The following is a 19,876-nucleotide window of genomic DNA, read 5'->3' as shown; positions in this document are numbered from 1 at the left end:
CTTGCTTTAAGTAAGGAATCTAATATTTCCCAATGGCACCATTTATTGAATAGTCCATTTTCCCCTGACTTTAACTGTCACTTTTTTTTTAAGTTTATTTATTTATTTTGACAGAGAGAGTGCAAGTGCACACACAAATGAGCACAAGTGGAGGCAGAAAGAGAGGGAGAGAATCGCAAGCAGCTCTGTGCTATCAGCACAGAGCCCGATTGGGGGCTTGATCTCAAGAATCATGAAATCATGACCTGAGCCAAAATCAAGAGTCTGATGCTTAACTTACTGAGCCACCCAGGTGCCCCTGTATTAATCATAGATTAAATACAGGTATATATTGGGGTCTGTATCCATATTTTTTACTTCGAATTGATACATCTGCTATTTGTGTGCAAGTTCCATACTATTATATTTACTATAGCTTTATAATATTTTTTCACTTATTCTTGCTGTTTTTATTTGTTTATACAGTCTTCTGTATGTACTTTAGATTTTGTTTTTCTAGTTCCAAAAGAAAAATCCTTTTGCTGTTTTACTAAAAAGATAAAATCATACTTTCATGTTTAAATCTTTGATCTACCTTTAGTGGTTTTGGTATATGTTGTGAGAAATGGGTCTGATGTATTTTTTTCATATTGATAATTAAGCTAATACTATTTTTGAATAGTTCATCCTTTCTCCCCTTATCTGTAATCCCACTTTGTTACATACCAAGTTTCTATAAGTGTATGGCTGTGATTCTGGGTTTTGTATTCTGTTTCACTGGTCTCTTTTATTTGTCTGTCTCTTTATCAATATCATCGTCATGCTTTAATTGCTTTAGACTAAGTCTTAATATCTGTTTATGAAAGTTCTCTACCATATTCTTCAAGATTGTCTTGGCTATTTTTGAGTATTTGCTTTCAATATACATCTTAGAATGAGCTCTTTAATTTCCATAAAAATCTCTGGAGTTTTATTGAAATTGCAATGATTTATAAATTAATGTGGAGAGAATTGATAGCCTTACAATATTGAATTTGTCTATGAATATGGTAAATCTTTTTTTTTTTTTTTTAATGTTTATTTTTGAGAGAGCGAGACAGAGCACAAGCAGGGTAGGGTAGGGGCAGACAGAGAGGGAGACACAAAATCCGAAGCAGGCTCCAGGCCCTAAGCTGTCAGCACGGAGCCTGACATGGGGCTTGAACCCATGAACTGTGAGATCGTGACCTGAGCCAAAGTCGAATGCTTAAATGACTCAGCCACCCAGGCTCCCTGAATATGGTAAATCTTTATTTAGGTTTTCTTAAATATATTTCAATGGAGTTTTATAATTTCCTCCATATAAATCAAGTATATCTTCTGTTAGACTTGTTTGTAGTTTATGTTTTTTGTTATTGTCCTAAGTGATACCTTGTTAAAATTCAAATATAACTTTTTGTGACTAGAATATAGAAACATACTTGATTTTTATGTATTGATCATATATACAACTTTTTTCAACTCTCCATTAATTTAATAATTAGATGTATATTCTCATCTGTTCTTTATAGAGAAAAATATGTCAGCTGAGAATAATGACAAGTTTATTTATTTTGTTGCAATTATACATTTTTGTTGACTAAAAAGCTTTAACAATGGTAATGACATTAAATTCCATAAATATAATCATTTCATTTCTAATAAGTACTAGCCAGTCACATAAGTCCTACAGATAAGAGGGCAAATAAAACAAAAATATGGTCTGTTTGCTTGAGGGGATTAGATTGGTGTTTTAGGAAGATTCTTGTATCTTGTATCTTGTATCTTGTATCTTGTATCTTGTACCTTGTATCTTCTTGTATCTATAGTATGGAAAGTGACTAGAGAGCAGTAAGACTAGAGGCAGGGGAAGCAGACCAGGTAAGACGTTACTCCACCAGTTCAAGGGAGAGAAGATGGAGACCTACAGGAGACTATAAACAACGGCCTGCTGCCTGATTTTATATGACCTGTGAAGTCTGAATGGTTTTTTACATTTTATTTTATTTTTTTTATTTTTTTATTATTTTTTTTAACGTTTATTTATTTTTGAGACAGAGAGAGACAGAGCATGAATGGGGGAGGGTCAGAGAGAGGGAGACACAGAATCCGAAACAGGCTCCAGGCTCTGAGCTGTCAGCACAGGGGCCTGATGCGGGGCTCAAATTCACGGACGGCGAGATCGTGACCTGAGCCGAAGTCGGCGCTCAACCGACTGAGCCACCCAGGCGCCCCCCCCCCTGTTTTTTTTACATTTTAAATAGTTGACAAAGGCTACAAGATTATTTATTTTGTGACATGTGCAAATTATATGAAATTAATAGTTTTAGTGGCTATACATAAAGCTTTATTGGATCACAGCTGTGTCCATTCATTTATATATATCTTGTCTGTGGTGCCTTTGTGCTATGGCAGCAGAATTGAGTAATTGTGACATTGACTATATAATCCACAAAGCCCAACATAGTTACTATCTGGCTCTTTACAAAAGAACTTGGCTGGCTCCTGACCTAAATAGTGTCAGTGGGAGTAGAAAGAAATGGATAGATACATTTGAGAGATACTAAGATGTAGAATTGATGAGACATGGTGATTAATTGCAAATGACAGTAAAGAAGAAAAACAGGAGTAAAGGATTATTCCTAGATTTACTATTTGGAAAGCTGTGAAATAGTAGTGTGATTTATAGAAATTGCAGAAAGGAGCAGGAGTATGGAGGAAAATTCCATTTTAGATATGTTGAATTTGAGGTGTCTGTAAGACTGAACTATCTGGCAGGCAATTCTGCACATGAAAGAGACCTGGAGAGGTTTGGTATCATCAGCATACATGTGCAGAATGAAGTGATGAGAGTGGATGGTCCTGCCCTTGGAGGGTACACACAGAAGAACAGAGAGTCTAGGGAAAAACCTTTTTTTTTTTTTAGTAAAAAATTTTTTTTGATGTTTATTTATTTTTGAGAGAGAGACACAGCATGAGCAGGGAAGGGGCAGAGAGAGAGGGAGACACAGAATGTGAAGCAGGCTCCAGGCTCTGAGCTGTCAGTACAGAGCCCGACATGGGGCTTGAACTCGTGAATTGTGAGCTTGTGACCTGAGCCAAAGTCAGATGCTTAACTGACTGAGCCACCCAGGTGCCCCCAAGGGAAAAAAAACCTTTAAAGACCTCAATATTTAAGGAATGGGGATAGGGTAAAAAGAACCTGAAACAGAATCTGACAAGCAGCAGTTTGAGAGGTTTGTCTAACTAAGGGTGTGTGTGTGTGTGTGTGTGTTTGTGTGTGTGTGTGTGTGTGTTTGCGTGTAGGGCTCTAGTAACTCATTTGTACTAGAAAAAAAAATTTATTTGAGGACTAGAATGGGTATCTTCTCATAGAAGTCAAAGTCAAGAAAGTGTTGCCAGGCTTCTGGAGGAATTAGAGCCAGGCCTCTAGAACGCTATTAGAACTAAAGGCAATGCCGTTCATCCCTTTTCTTGGGGTTGCATGGTCTCCCATTTCTGCTTCTTTCTTCTCTCTCTGCTTTGGCACACGTTTCAGCCTTATCCCTACTTCTACATCATTTCCAAATTCAAGCACACAACAGAGACTGACTTGCTTTCAAACTACTATCAGGAAAGAGAATCTAATTAGCCCAACCCAGCCAATGGATTTACTGCTGTAGGGCTAGGTGTCCATCCCTGACCAAGAGCTGTAGTCGGAAGAGCAGGATCACACAGTAGGAGCATGTCTCCAGGGCCACCCTGCTGGGTCTAAGCGGGGAATATTTACAGAAGAAAAGAGTGAAAATTGGACAATATCATAAAAAGAATATACTATAAAGGGAAGCTGCAAGTGAGAGTGTTTCTAGAAAAGGAAAGCAGTTAATATTTTTAAATGCTGCTAAAAGAACAAGCAAGATAAGCACTGAGCTTTATAGAAGACTTGGAAAATAAAAATAGGAAAAATCTAATGTTAACATTTTGGTATTTCCTTACAGTTTGAAAATAATTGGGGCCATATTATATATAGTGTTTATTCTTTTTTTATATAATGTGTGATGGTTAATTTTATGTGTCTTTTAGCTAGGCCATGATACCCCGATTTTTGGTTAAACACTATCGTAGATGTTTCTGTGAAGATATTTTTTATATGACATTAACATTTAAATCTGTAGACTTTGAGATTACCTTCCATAATATGGGTGGGGCTTTTATCCAATCAATTAAAAGCCTTAAGAGAAAAAAGACTGCCCCCCCCCCCCCCCCTCCCAAGGAGGAGGGGATTCTGTGCTGCTACTGTCTTTGGACTTGAGCTACATTAACTCTTTCCTAGATGTCCAGTCTGCTGGGCTACCTGCAGATTTTGGACTCTCCAGCCTCCATGATCATTGAAATAAATCCAATAATAAAGCCAATTCCTTGGAATAAATCTATCTCCATATATGTGTACATATAGACCTTACTGGTTTCATTATTCTGGAGAGCTCTAATAGGTCATACTTTTTCCTTTCAGCAAACATTCCTAGAAAACATTCTTAATGAATGAAGCACTTACATATTCTTGCAAAATAGTTTTTATATTATAGGATTGTCCTTACTATAGATATATTACCTCCATTTATAGATGAGGAAGCTGTGATGCAAAGAGCTTATGAAACTAGTGTGTTGTCCTACACCTGAAGAGGTAGGCACCTTTGGAGTAGTCAGCCTAGCTCACAACCCTCTAAAGGTCCCTCACCTTTAGGGCAACTGTATTTTCTCAAATCAGAAATTTGAGTTTGGGCAGGTTTCTTCACTAAAGAAGTAAATCGAAAAACCTCCATCTACCATGTGGCCTAAAGAACAGAAAAGCTGCTACACAGAAAAGGATGTATGTAATAAGAAGAGATGGTCCTGTGACCATTTATAGTTGCAATTTCTTCTTGAAGCTTAGCTTCCTTTTGCCTTAAGGTTCAGTGACTCTGTATCCTTATAATACAGCTTCTTTTTTCTCAACATGAGTTGATTCTGTTATTTCCATTTTTCAGCGTCCCAGTAAATGCATATAGTAAATGTCTAGAACCAGATCTGTGTAGCTCCAAAAACCCGTATTTTAAACTACTACATTATAGTCAATATTAATTCATTGCTGTATGCTATATATAATTTTATGATAAACATGTTTATATGTGAATCCTTGCCCACATTTCTATGTCTTTGGTATAGAATTCTAGGAGAGAGATCACTGGGTCAAAGTATATGAACATTTAGACTTTTATGTATTAGCAAAATGCTTTCCAAAAGGGGGCATCAATTTTTATTCCACTAACAGGGTATGAGAACAAGGCAGATGTATCATTAATGTGGTATCCTAGTCATCTCTTGTTTACATATACACTATCCATTTCTTGAATTCAAAATATAATTTTTTTCTGGTGCCTGCCTTTGTTCCATATTTAAATTACTCTGAAAATTTTAAATTCTGTTGAAGACAGTTCTTGTAATTGCTTTAATGGCAAGTCATTTTATTGACTTTTTTTTTCTAACTTCAATGAATGTAAATGACAAATGCCACAATATAAAAAATAATTCTGATTATGTGTGATAGTTAATGAAAGTGTATCAGTAAGAATAGAGCTGTTTGGTATAATAACTGAAGGAAATGTTTAGATAAGTGTTCTTGTAATAGACTGTGCAATGAAAAGATTAGATAGTGGTATGAAATTAAAAGCGTCTAGGAGGTCATGTGATCTGTTTCAGTTTGGTAAATTTTTATTAATTTGAAAATAACATGAAGGACTTGTGTTTCAGCTTTTTTTTTTTAAAGTATTTTTTTAATGTTTGTTTGCTTATTTATTTACTTATTTTGAGAGAGAGGGAAAGACGGGGAGAGGCAGAGAGAAGGGGAGACACATAATCCAAAGCAGGTTCCAGGCTCTGAGCTGTCAGCACAGCTGGGGCTCAAACTCATGAACCTGACCTGGGGCTCAAACTCATGAACTGTGAGATCATGACCTAGCCGAAGTCAGATGCTTAACCAACTGAGCCACCCAGGCGCCCCTTCTTTCAGCTTTTTTGGTAAGACCTAAAGATTTAAGAAAAAACCTTTTTATAAGAGGAAATAACATAAATTTAGCAGATAAAGCTCAACAGTCTCTAAAAAAAAAAAAAAAAAAAGAGAGAGAGAAAGAAAAATAGAAGCTAGGAACCACTACCAAACTTAAAATTACTATTTGTATAGTGATAAAAGTGTAAAGTAACAAGCACAGTAAATTGGAAGACATCAGAATAGACCACTGGAATATAATACTAAATGTTATTTGGCATCTCTGCATCTGTTTCTTTATCTGTAAAGAGAGGAGAGGGTGGTGGAATTAATGTCTTCAATATCCCTTTTGCCTCTAAGTAAGTAAAGTTTGTACCTAGCCTCCATTCTAAGAAAAACCTACATAAAAAATATCTCAGTGATAATCTGCTTTATCCTAGGGATACAAGGAATTAAACAACACACTTCATACATGAAGGACAGCTTAGTAAATAGTAGTTAAGAGCTTAGACTTCGGAATTAGACTCTCAATGTTTGAATCTCAGCTCCATACCTTAATACCTATTTAATCTTAGACCTCTTTTTTCCTCAGTTTCCTTTAAATTAGAATACCTACCTCATAGGGTTGTTCTGATGATTAAATGAGCTAATATTTATAAAGCTCTTAGGATAGTGCCTGGTACATAGTAAGTTTTATGTTCAGTAAAATTATTTAATCTACTAACCCTTCAGTAAAGAACAAATTGACATGTATTTGTTCTAACGTCACTTTTGGCTTTTAAAAAATCCAGACAGTTTATTTGTCAGAAATAAAGGATTGGGTTGGGTAGGAATTAGGGGTAGAGAGTGACAGTCAAGGGAAGGACAGAACAACAAATATGTGTCTATCAGAAGTGAGAGAAAGGTTGGTTAGATTGTTATCACAAAGAGAAAGAGGAAGATGACTTTTTTAAAAATAGAAACGAGGGCTCTTACGGACTTTTACAGAATTGCTAAATTTGCCAATGTGGGGAAGACAACTTGAGTTTCCCATGACAATGCCTTTTGCATTTTGAAAATTACTGTATTTAATTGCTTCCATTCCACTTACTGTCCCAAGTGCTAAAGCAGCTCAGGAAGAGCTATTGCCGCCCCAGACTAGATTTGCTCCCAACCCTGGAGATTTGAATAGGGATTTCTTAAAAAACAAATCTCCACAGAATCCATATTAGACAACTGGAGAAATTCTCTGGGGCCTTGTAGCAAGTAGGGCTAGATTATCCAAGAGACAATTAGGTAAAAAAATTCTTTGACAGATTGGAATTGGAATAAAGTAATGAATTGGAAACTGCCTGGAAGACTGAATTTACTAAGTTTCTGTTGTTTCTACTCTGGTTTCCAAAGAGGGAATCAGGAATTTTTTGTCTTGTTTCTAATCTTGGGAAACCTTTTACTTTTTCACCATTGAGTATGTTAGCTGTAGGTAGTTCATAAATGGCCTTTATCATGTTGAAGAAATTCCCTTCTTTCCTAGTTTTTTACGGATGATCATGTATATTTTTTTCTTAGTTCTATTAATACAGTATATTACATTGATTTTTTCTTTGTTGAACCACCCTTGCATTTCTGTGATAGATCCCACTTGGTCATGGTGTGTAATATTTTCCCCTTCCACCCCCCAGTGTATAATATATTTTTGAAAATTTTTATTTATTGAGGTGCCTGGGTGGCTCTGTTGGTTAGGCATTGGCCTGTCTGTTGGTTAAGCATCGGACTCTTGGTTTTGGCTCAGGTCATGATCTCACAGTTTCATGAGTTCGAGCCTGGCTGGCAGCATGGAGCCTGCTTGCTTGCTTGCCTATTTATTTAAAGTTTATTTATTTGTTTGGGGGTGGGGGGAGGTTTTTATATTTCTATACAATTTAGTTACTTTGTTTTAGAAAGTGTATATTAATGTTATTTATTTAAAAAAAAATTTTTAATGTTTATTTTTGAGAGAGAGGGAGACAGAGTGAGAGCAGGGTAGAGTAGGGTAGGGGCAGAGAGAGAGGGAGACAGAATCTGAAGGAGGCTCCAGGCTCTGAGCTGTCAGCACAGAGCCCAATGAGGGGCTCAAACTCACAAAGTGAGATCATGACCTGAGCTGAAATCAAGGGGAAGAGCTTGAGACAGATTGATATTAAATATCTGGTAAAATTCACCAGTGAAACCATCCGGACTTCAGGGACTGAGGCTGATGGCAGTTTGCCTGTCTTGTGATCCATCTCAGCATGTGGCATAAATAGGGAAGAGAGAGATCACAGAATGATTGAAAGTGGCATAAGTCACTTTCATCACAGCTCATTGGCCAAACTAATCACATGGTCCCAATCTAACTTCAAGAGAACCTGAAAATGTAGAGGAGCATAAGGAATATTTGATGAACATTAATGTTTCAACACCTGTTCTCTTTTTATTTCTCCAACGTAATGAACACATTTTATTATGTTATTAATATATTTCCTATAATATATAATTTATATATATTTAAATATCATATAATTTGCATATTTTGTGTTTACTATTTAGTGCCTTCCCCTCAGCAAAAGCATAAGCTTATTCTCCTAGAAAATCACACTGCTTACAATTTCTTGCCTATAAGCCTTTGCTCACAGTGTTCCTACTGTGATGCTTTTTATCTTTTTTGCCCTGTACTCCTTTTTTCTAAAGGTGAAATCCTACTTATTTCTCAGGACAACTTGGACCTTAACTTTATCTGAATGACTTTGCTAACATCTTTAAGTTAAGTGCTCATCCCTTAGACTCCATCTGAATTTTTAGTATACTGTCATAGCACTTACCTCATTATATAGTTACATGTCTGTCTGCCCCATCAACCAAGTTCCTCATGCATGTGGAAGAATGGCTGGAGTAGGTAGAGCCTAGAAAAGAAACTAGGAGGATCTGAATAAGGGCAGTTTAAGTAGAGTGGAGAAGAGATGATAGAATCAAGAAATATTTAGAAAGTAAAATCAGCAAGACTTGATTATTTGTTGAATATGAAAGGTAAGGAAAGAATCAAGGATAATTCATGTTTCTCATTTAAGTTTATTATGTATATTATGAAGTTTCCAAGTGAAATAGAGAATATGAGAGGGGGAACAAGTTTGGGTGGTAGGATGATGACATTGGTTTGAAGTATAGTGAGTTTAACTCCATAGAGACCTCAAGGTGAAGACACATGCAGGAGATGGCTGTATGGTTCTTAACCCAAGGAAACAGATAGGTCTTCAGCTTGCAAAGTAGTAGTTAAAAAATAAGAAAAGCAGAGACTACCAATAAGTACTGAGGGCAAAATCCATATGTATGTATGTATGTATGTATGTATGTATGTATGTATGTATGTATTTATGCTAGTGTTCAAGGAACAGGAACAGAAAGATACGCTTTTGTGCGGGAAACACCAAAAAAACCAAAGATGGTGAAAGAGGAACCAGGAGAATGTGATACTGTAGATATCAAGGGTGTTTAGACTTTCAGGGAAGTGGTGGCTATGTCAAATGCAGTAGAGAAGTCAAATCAAAACAAGTACGTACCAAATCTTTACCAGTCTTCTTGCAGTCTTAATTAATTCCCTTCTTTCAACCCCACTTGTTATTGAACCATTTCCTATTGGGTTGAACCGCGTTAGCTTCAATTTTATGGAGAAATTTCCAATTATAGGGTGTTACTGCTTCAGATGTGCCCCCCTCCTTCTTCCTTCACAAACTTGCCACCATGGCCATCCATTGTTTGCTCCTTCCCTCTAATATAAGGAGATTCAAAGCCAACTCTTAACATTAGTGCCCTTGATACCAAGAGTTGTCTGTATTTTATTGTTTTCCCTTTTTAAGACTTTCTGATCCCAGTATCCCCCCAAGATTTTTCTCAGAAAGGTTACCATTTGAAATTTTAGTGGAGGGGCAGAAGTGGAAAACAAATGACAAGTTGTTGAATATTGAAAAGAAGATGGTGAAATATCAACAGAAACTACAAGTAGCGGTCACTGATGGAACTGAGAGGGAGACACTGCTCAGTTTTTCTTCGCAGGGAAACGAAGGACACTTACAGGGATCAGAGTCAAGCACTATTCCAGAGGTATTTCATTTTGGAGCCACATGAAAAATATGTCTTCTCCCTATTTTTCTTCCTCTGCAGCATGCTGGTGATTAAGTCTTTACCGTAGAAATGAAAATGAGCCAGTTTTCACAATGAAGAGTTGTAGAAACACCAGATTTCATTCATTTGTTCAATTATGCAAAAGTTAAAATCATGCAAAACTTTTTCTTAAATGTCAGCTATGTGCCATGCTTAGTGTTAGGTGCTAGGAATACAATGGGGAGTAAAAACACATAGTTCTTGTTTTTGTGGAGTTCTGTGGTATAGTGATATGTTTTTTATTTCCTTGTTTATATTTAACCTAATTTATATAACCCATTTTACTTTTTTTTCCCCTTTAGTATCCTCTTCTATGTGGACTGATTCTTATTCCCTGCTGGTGTTCTCTAGTTTGCCTAAGTAGAATTTACATGGGAATGCACTCCATTCTGGTAAGGAAAATTTGTGTTCATAGTGCTTTATTTTTCTCTGAAAATGACAGGCTATTTTATAGTTTTTAATCCTTTTCAAACTTACAAGAAACCTGAGAAAATATTACTGTAAATCTTCTTTGTTTTGCAAAAATATATATATATTAACATATTGTTTTGTGAGCATTTGATGTAGTAATTGTATTTTTTAGAAACCGTTCCCAACAATCACAAATAACCAAGTATTATGTTCAGGATAAGGAATAAGGTTTCTCCCGTCTTCCAGTCTCCATTTGATTTTCTTTCTTATGGTCTTTTGTGCCTCTCCACCAGAGTCAAAGCAGCAATGTGAATATAGACATCAATGCGAGCTCTACTCAGTAGTGAACACCCACTGACTAGAAACAACATGAACTTAACCCATCCTGGTGCCACTTGTATTTACATATTAAACTCTAGTTTTCTTCTTTTCCCCAACGGTACTTTAGGGCTTCCAACAGTTACTTTATTTTAAGAATGCTATTCAGTTTAAAAAGCACTAGCACAGGGACCCTCTACTCTTTAGCCACAACTACTCACCTCCCTTTCTCCCCTTCCCATTGACATTCTAGCTTGCACCATCTCATCACCAGAGGACTGTAACAGCTTCTGAATTAGTAGCCCTACTTCCAGTCTGACCACATTCCATACGGTGTCTAGCCTCCTGTTGTAGTTTACTTCCAAAGCGCAAACATGACGCCATACTGAATGACTTGTTTCCTCGAATGTAATTGGTGTCTCTTACCTCGATACCTTTAGGAAAGTTGTAACTTCTGCTTGGAATACCCTTTTCCCTTTGTCTAGCTAACTATCCATTCTTCAGGATTCACAAAAAGTGTTCTTATCTCCTAAAAGCCTTGTTACATTCCCCATCTTGCCTTTCTCTAGACTGGCTAGATGACCTTTCTCCCAGAGCATCTTGAGCATAATTCTGGCACAACTGCAACTTCTTTTTTCCTTATCTTTCCCCCACTAGAAAATAAGCAACATAAGAAAAGTAACTCTTATGTTCCCTCACTATCCCTTGCATCTAGCGTAGTGTCTCTTACTGCACTCTATGAACGTATTATGTATTTAGTAGATAAAGGATCAGAAAAAAGTGGAGAAATATGAACTAATTCATGTGATCAAAAAATTTATAACTGGCTATATCAAATTTTTCTTGTCCTTTGCAACAATTTAACAGTTTTAGAATTTTCTACTCATGAAAGTATCTAATTGGCTTGTTTCATAGCTGTAGAAATATTGGGTTTCTATTTCTTTTTTTTTTTTTTAAATTTTTTTTTTTTAATGTTTTTTATTTATTTTTGAGACAGAGAGAGACAGAGCATGAACGGGGGAGGGGCAGAGACAGAGGGAGACACAGAATCGGAAGCAGGCTCCAGGCTCTGGGCCCGACGCGGGGCTCGAACTCACGGACCGCGAGATCGTGACCTGAGCCAAAGTCAGACGCTTAACCGACTGAGCCACCCAGGCGCCCCTCTATTTCTTAACTTGGATTGCTTGCCTCCAGTAGCTGCCCCTTCACTAGTAAATTTTCACAAGTCCCAAATACTATTTTAATAAGCAAATTATTTGTGTTCAACTTTTTATAATTAATTGTATTAATACAAATTGTGAATTTACATATAATTTCTTTTCTGATTAATCTCTACTAATTTTATAAGCCTCAGTATCATTTAAAAAACATTTTTTTTTTTTTTTTTAGCATTTATTTATTTTTTGAGAGACAGAGAAAGAAAGAGCGTGAGCAGGGGAGGGGAAGAGAGAGAGGGAGACACAGAATTCGAAGGAGGCTCCAGGCTCTGAGCTGTCAGCACAGAGCCCAACGCGGGGCTTGAACTCACAAACTGTGAGATCATGACCTGAGCTGAAGTTGGACGCTTAACTGACTGAGCCACCCAGGCGCCCCCAGTATCCGATTTTTATATCAGATCTAGCATTTGTCACAAGAAAATGTTATCCATTTCTGTGCCTTGTTAATGATTCTCTTCCAACTACAAAAGTTAGTAATATTGCTCCTAAAAATTTACCAAATGGTTATGTATCTTTGAGTGATAAAAAATGGATCCCTGATATTTCTGGAAGATAAAGCTATTAGATATTACCCTTAGGTTCATTATCATAATAAAAAGGGGAATAAGAATCTGATTATATTTAATATACTTTCTAAAAGATGGGCTTTTGGGGCTCCTGGGTGGCTCAGTTGGTTAAGTGTCTGACACTTGGGTTTCAGCTCAGGTCATGATCTCAGTTCAAGCCTCACATCGGGCTCCATGCTGACAGGACAGAGCCTGCTTGGAATTCTCTCTCTCCCTCTGTCTCTGCCCCTCCTCTGCTTGCTCTACTTATCTCTCTCAAAATGAATAAATAAACTTAAAAAATTAAAAAAAAATTAAAAATAATAAAAGATGTGTTCTTTAAAAACATGTTTAGTGGATTGATCAAACATTCAAGCTGAGTTCAGTTCAGTTTTTATATACTGGACTTCTGTTTTTGAATCAGCTGACCTAAAAACAATATTGATGTATTATTTTTCAAATCATGAGTCTGATAATCCTAGTCCTTTATTCAAAAACCTTCTTGTCCCATAGAATGTTTCATCAATTTTATTCAGACTAGCTACTGAATTTTATTGTGTGTAGTATTACAAATTTTTGTTTTCCTTTTATTTTTTATTTTATTTCTTTTTAAAAGTAAAATCATGAGTAATTTGCAGACGTTACAAACTATGATCCTGTGTTATAACCACAATTATTCCTAATAAGAAATACATTGCTTATTATTTGATAGTTGATGGATGAAACTATACCTATAATGAATCCCTCCCTTTCTTACATTATGGATCTAATATATTCCCACAATTTTCACTTTTTCCTATATTTTAATATTTCAGTAATTACCTTCATTTTGAATTATTTTCTATTTATTTATTTTGAGAGAGAGAGAGAGAGGGAGGGAGGGAGGGAGGGAGGGAGAGGGGTGGGGGGGGGCAGAAAGAGAGGGAGAGAATCACAAGCAGGCTCCATGCTGTCAGCACAGAGCTCTTCTTGGGGCTTGATCTCATGAAACTTGAGATTATGACCTGAGCTGAAATCAGGAGTCTGATGCTTGACGTGCCCTTTTAACTATTTTCTTGATCATAGTTTGTATCTTTACTATTTATTGTGAAAATAGTATGGAGCTATAGGCAGTGTATGCCCTGCAAGTTGCTAATAGGTGCTTAGATACCTATTATTATTAAGTGGATGTCTTCATTAACACAAGAAGAGGCTTCTTGTGTTATTTATCATTTATTCTAAATGATTTATAATGAACACTTCATTCAGTATTTTCCATAAATTCTGTATGTTTTTGTTACAACACAAAGAGCAACAGCTTAGTTTATTTTCAACATCTGCCTACTTTCCTAAATTGATTTTCTTACTTCCAAGAAAAGTATAGAGGAGTTACTACATCTATTTATTTGTTATAAACCTAGCTCTCAAAATTTAAACTCATGGGGTGCCTGGGTAGCTCAGTCGGTTAAGTGTCCCACTCTTGGTTTCAGCTCAGGTCGTGATCTCATGGTTCTTGGAATTGAGCCCCCCATCAGGCTCTGTGCTGACAGTATGGAGCCTGCTTGGGATTCTCTCCTCCCTTTCCCTGACCTTCCCTGGCTCACGTGTGTGGATGCAGTCTCTCTCTCTAAATAAATAAACTTAAAAAATATTAAATTCATAAAACCACAGGCCATTTTTTAAGTTACTGGACTGGGTACTTGTCAAACTACTGTTTTGTTTCTGTATTAGTAAAATTATGAATATATTGTAAATCCATGTACCCAAAATTTTCCAAACAATTTTATGTGTCTATATGTGTAAAGTCTTTTTAGAAAGATATTATGAGATTATAAAGTAGTAAGTACACCCCAAACCCATTTTTATAAGAAGAAATAAAATCAAACCAACCATATACACACACAAAAAAAACCCAAAATCCAAAAACATGTTAGAAAGATCTAGAGCAATAAACATTGAGAGTTTTAATAGTAACTGTACCTGGGTAATAACTGCTTATTGGGGCACCTGGGTGACTCAGTCAGTTAAGCGTCCAACTTTGGCTCAGGTCATGATCTCATGATTTGTCTTTCAAGCTCTGCATTAGGCTCTGTGCTGACAGCTCAGAGCCTGAAGCCTGCTTCAGATTCTGCGTCTTCCTTTCTCTCTACCTCTCCCCTGCTCACACTCTGTCTCTGTCGCTCAAAAATGAATAAAATGTAAAAAAAAAAAAAACCACCACCACCTACTTGTTATTATTTGTATTTTCTAGTTTTCCTATAATGATCGCGCATTAAATCTGAATTTTAATTAAAGGTAAATATTCCAAAATCTGTCCTTAACAGTGCACTTATAGTAGTGTACTAGCATATTGAAATAAGAAGGCAGGACACCTAAAATATGTTATAATTGAGGTGCCTGGTGGCTCGGTTGAGCGTCCAACTCTTGATTTTGGCTCAGGTCATGATCCCAGGGTCATGGGATCGAGCCCCCATGTCGATTCTCTCGATCTCATGAAGATTCTCTCTCTCTGCCTCTGCCCCTCTCCCCCATTTGTGCGTGTACTCTCTCTCTCAACATAAAATAAAATAAAATATTATAATTGAAAACACCCCAGCAACTCACTAGGATATCATAGGAGCCTGGAATTCTAATCTCAGCAAATCAGCAGCCTCTCTAGGTCTATTTCCTGATCGGAAGAAATGAAAAGGATAAAAGTTTAGACTTAATATGTAATAAATCTGTGTTGAATTTATGGTACTTGATACCTTCTTCCTTCCATAAATTTGATAACCTTGAATATTCCATTCAAATGTGTAATTATCTATTAACTTTGAGGGAATATTAAGTTATCTGTGATTAGTATCTAAAATTATGTGCTAAGGTTTTTTTTTTTTTAATTTGCTAATTTAAGTTGTTTTTGCTACCTTTAACATTAACTTTCCTTTATTACATACTTTGTGCTGTAATGCTTAAAACCACTTAGTATACATTTTAATGTCATACATTAAATTGATATCACAGTGATAGCTAGCATGTTTATGCCCTGAATTAATTCCTTCCTTCCTTCTGGTTCTGTTGCTTGGAAGTTCAGTTTGCCCTTACTATTTTTTTAAGTTTATTTATTTATTTTGAGAGAGAGCAAGCAGGGGAGGGGCAGAGAGAGAGAATCCAAAGCGGGCTCTGCACTGACAGGAGAGCCCGACATGGGGCTCGAACTCATGAACTACGAGATCATGATCTGAGCCCAAACCAAGAGTCAGATGCTTAACCAACTGAGACACCTAGGTGCCTCAGTTTGCCCTCACTATTCAGTATAATATAAATAACTAATAATCAGAAAGGGAGGTAAATTTGTATAGAGTCTTGAAACAATCTAGTTTAATATTCATGGAGCTCTACAAAAAAAATTGAGGACAACAAATTTTGGATATTTTGTGTCATACCGAAATATATTTCTGGAATTATAATTGTTTTGAATTATTTTTAAGAATTCTTAACGTGATCAAATGTAGGGGCACCTGGCTGGCTCAGAGAAGTGTTACTCTTGATCTCAGGGTTGTGAGTTCAAGCCCCATTTTGGGTGTAGAGATTACTTAAATAAAGAATAAATTAAAACTTAAAAAAAATAGGGGGTGCCTGGGTGGCTCATCTGGTTAGGCGTCTGACTCAATTTCGGCTTGGGTCAAGATCTCACACTTCTTGAGATCAAGCCCCACATTGGACTCTGTGCTGACAGTGCAGAGCCTGCTTGGTATTCTAAATCCCAATAAAGAAATAAACATGAAAAAAACTTTAAAAAGTGGTCAAATGTAGGAATGTCTTTAAAAGTCATTTAATTGATTAAGTTTTTCATTTTCTAAAGTACTATAAGCGGGCGCCTGGGTGGCTCAGTCGGTTAAGCCTCCGACTTCGGCTCAGGTCATGATCTCATGGTCCGTGAGTTTGAGCTCCACGTCGGGCTCTGTGCTGACAGCTCAGGACTTGGAGCCTGTTTCAGATTCTGTGTTTCCCTCTCTCTCTGACCCTCCCCCGTTTATGCTTTGTCTCTCTCTGTCTCAAAAATAAACATTAAAATAAAGTACTATAAGCATTTTATAGGAATGAACATCTACTTATATCTATAGTAAGAAAAAACTATAAAAAAACCAGCTAACTTCAGAGCTATTAACCCTTCCTTTCACTTAACTTTACAGTAAATTTATTATATATGGTTTTATGTAAATAACATCAATTGTCATTTAAAACTTCTAACTTGGTACACATTCTGAGAATTACAAGGCTCAGACATTTCCACATTAGCATATTCTGAAAGTTTTTGAATCAATCACGAAATTTATTTTTTTTAATGTTAAATAAAACATTTTTGAGATGCAGGACGGAGGGGCAGAGGGAAAGGGGGACAGAGGATCCAAAGCAGGCTGTGTGCTAACAGCAGTGAACTGGATTTGAGGCGTGAACTCATAGACTGTGAGATCATGACCTGAGCCAAAGTCGGATGCTCAATGAACTGAGCCACCCAGGCGCCCTATCATGAAATTTAAATAAGAAATAAAGCAACAGCTTCTATTCTGATAGCCAAAATTCTGTAGTTATTTCACAAGATCTGTGCCTTTAATTACATCGTAGGGAAGAAAGGGTAGGATAGCAACCAAAGGACTATACCCTCATAAAAGTGTAATTCTATGGAAATTAGTGATCTGAAATATGAAGAATAGAGGTCTGACAGTCATAATTTGAGGTCTCCGTATCCACAAGTGTGGTCAGAATTTGGGTCACTTTTGGAATCTTTGAGTAACTGCAGTAAAATTCAATTAATGAGAATTCTTAGGTAACTTTTAGTATGTATCTGAGTTTTCATGGAAGACCTCATGTTAAAAAAATTTGAAAATTTAGTTTTTCACTCCAGTATATAATTCCTAATGCTGAATATTCATTTTTTTTCAACAAAATACATTGAGCACCTTTAATCCATCAGATTAAATGCTTAGGTCTATGACATTAGTCCAGTTTTCTTTATTTAAAAACTGGCCAGGGGCACCTGGGTGGCTCAGTCAGTTAACCGTCCGACTCGTGATTTCGGCCCAGGTCATGATCTCATGGTTTGTGGGTTTAAGCCCCACTGTGCTGACAGCATGGAGCCTGGTTGGCCTTTTCTGTCGCCCTCTCTTCCTCTCCCAAAATAAATAAATAAACATTAAAATAACATAAAATAAAACAAAAAAAAAATGGCTAATGTAACCATAAATTTTTATTAAATTTGAACACTCCTTGAAAGGGGAAAAAAAGGCATTTTTAGTATTTTCAGTGTAGAAACTGTTATTCCCTGAAAATGTCTTTAGCCTAAACTGAAGAAATTATGTTTCATCTGTTTCTCATACAGAGTTCTTATCAAGCAGGATTATATAGTCAATATGATGAATCTAAAGAATTTCTGTCTCAGTTTAACTAAACAAATATTTATTGCCTACTTACTGTGTGCCAGCCATTGGGTATATGTATAAATAAGATAAAGACTTTGCTTTTGAGAGATCACTGTCTAAATAGGTAATATGTAATGTAAATATGTAATGCAGTGGTTCCTCAACTGGAGCTGCACAACAGAATCACTGGGGAGCTTTTTAAAAATTTTTATCTTTTAAAAAAAATACTTTTTAACATTTTTATTTATTTTTGAGAGACAGAATGCGAGTGGAGGAGGGGGCAGAGAGAGAGACACAGAATCCGAAGCAGGCTCCAGGCTCTGAGTTGTCAGCACAGAGCCCAACATGGGGCTCAAGCTCACACGAATGGTGAGATCATGACCTAGGCCGAAACTTAACCGATGGAGCCACTCAGATGCCTCTGGGGAGCTCTTTTTTTTCTTTCTTTTTTTTTCTTTTTTTTTTTTTTTTTTAGAAAGAAGTTGATGCCCAGGGTGCCTGGGTGGCTCAGTTGGTTAGGTCATGATCACTGTTCATTGAGTTCAAGCCCCACACTGGGCTCTGTGCTGACAGTGTGGACCCTACTTGGGATTCTCTTTTTCCCTCCCTCACTGCCCCTCCACTGCTTGTTCTCTCTCTCTCAAAAATAAATATACATTAAAAAAAAAAAATTGATGCCCTACTCGCACTTCAATTCAGTTAAATCAGAATCTCTGAGGATTGGCCCAGGCATCAATATTTATAAAGTTGTTTAGTGACTTCTAAAGGGCACAGAGGTTGTGAACCTTTGGTTTTCTAATAGAAATAGAAAGCAAAAAATGGAAAACAATGTGGTAACTTTTGTAGCAGATGCTATGGAGGTAAAGAGGAGGGAATTCCTTATTATGGGGTAGGAGAAGAGAAAGTTTATGGAGAAGAGAGGTGCCTGAGCAGAGTCTCAAAGGATATGTAATGGTTTTCCTAAAATAGAGGAGGAAAGATAATTCCAAGATGAGAGAAATAGTCTAAAATTCATTATGGGACCTGGCATTGAAGCGTTTTGTGTTTAAGATTCTTTTTATTAAGTAATCTCTATACCCATCGTGGGGCTCGAACTTAGAACTCCGAGATCAAGAGTCATATGCTCTACTGCCTGAGCCAGCCAGGGGCCCCTGGCATTGAAGTGTTAGGATAGGCAGAAGCCAGATATGAAATGCTTTATATGCCTTCTAAGAAGTTTGAATACACAAGTGATACTGCTTTAGTTCATAATTTGATAAACATTTTGTTAATTGCTTATATTTTTCTTCGACCTACTATGAAAGCAGTCACTTATATAAAGAGAACACAATTGCTTTTAAATCTCATTTCATATTTTTAGAATTGGAAAATATCAGGAAAAACTTGTTCTATATAGAAATAAATTTTAAAATGTTTTTTTTTAATGATGCCTGTAATGTAATTGTTGAAAACAGAATAAAGATTCACTTACAAGTAATTTAGTAGATTTTGTTAGAATAGATTCATGTAAGGGATTCATTTATTCGTCCAATAAATATTTGAGTGTCTACAGTGTGATACGCTTCCCAGGAAGGTGGTGGCTAAAGAACTTAAATTCTTCAAAATTTTTAGCTGCACATTCAGTTCTTACTCTCTTTAGGAATTGTCTGTACCTTCAGCCCTTCTTCTATTCCACGTATTCTGATTTAGAATTTTACATAGTTTAGAACAGTGCATTGTACTGTTAACTTTACTGATCCATGACAAAGTCATTGAACTTCTGCACAATGAGGACAATGGCAAGAGTTTGAGGATATACTGAAGTCTTAAATGTGGAAGGCAAACTTAAAAACTTTTTGAATAGTATAC

The 19,876-nt window shown here is 36.4% G+C and overlaps 1 protein-coding gene and 1 long non-coding RNA gene across 2 annotated transcripts in view; one reads left to right on the top strand and one right to left on the bottom strand.

Annotated features, from left to right (window-relative positions):
• The window catches only part of SGPP1 (sphingosine-1-phosphate phosphatase 1), a 35,309-nt gene that overhangs the window by 10,408 nt on the left and 5,025 nt on the right, over positions 1-19,876 (top strand). Inside the window, exon 2 of the mRNA XM_019451589.2 lies at positions 10,459-10,548. Within this exon, the coding sequence (XP_019307134.1) occupies positions 10,459-10,548 (90 nt within the window). The remainder of the gene's footprint in view (positions 1-10,458; positions 10,549-19,876) is intronic.
• Positions 1-19,876, bottom strand: part of LOC109268348 (uncharacterized) — a 103,254-nt gene that overhangs the window by 80,781 nt on the left and 2,597 nt on the right. The window lies entirely within an intron of this gene.

Source organism: Panthera pardus, unplaced genomic scaffold (assembly GCF_024362965.1).
Source record: "Panthera pardus isolate Hobbes unplaced genomic scaffold, ASM2436296v1 HiC_scaffold_24, whole genome shotgun sequence".
Classification (NCBI taxonomy): domain Eukaryota; kingdom Metazoa; phylum Chordata; class Mammalia; order Carnivora; family Felidae; genus Panthera; species Panthera pardus.
This window is presented reverse-complemented; position numbering and strand designations above follow the sequence as displayed.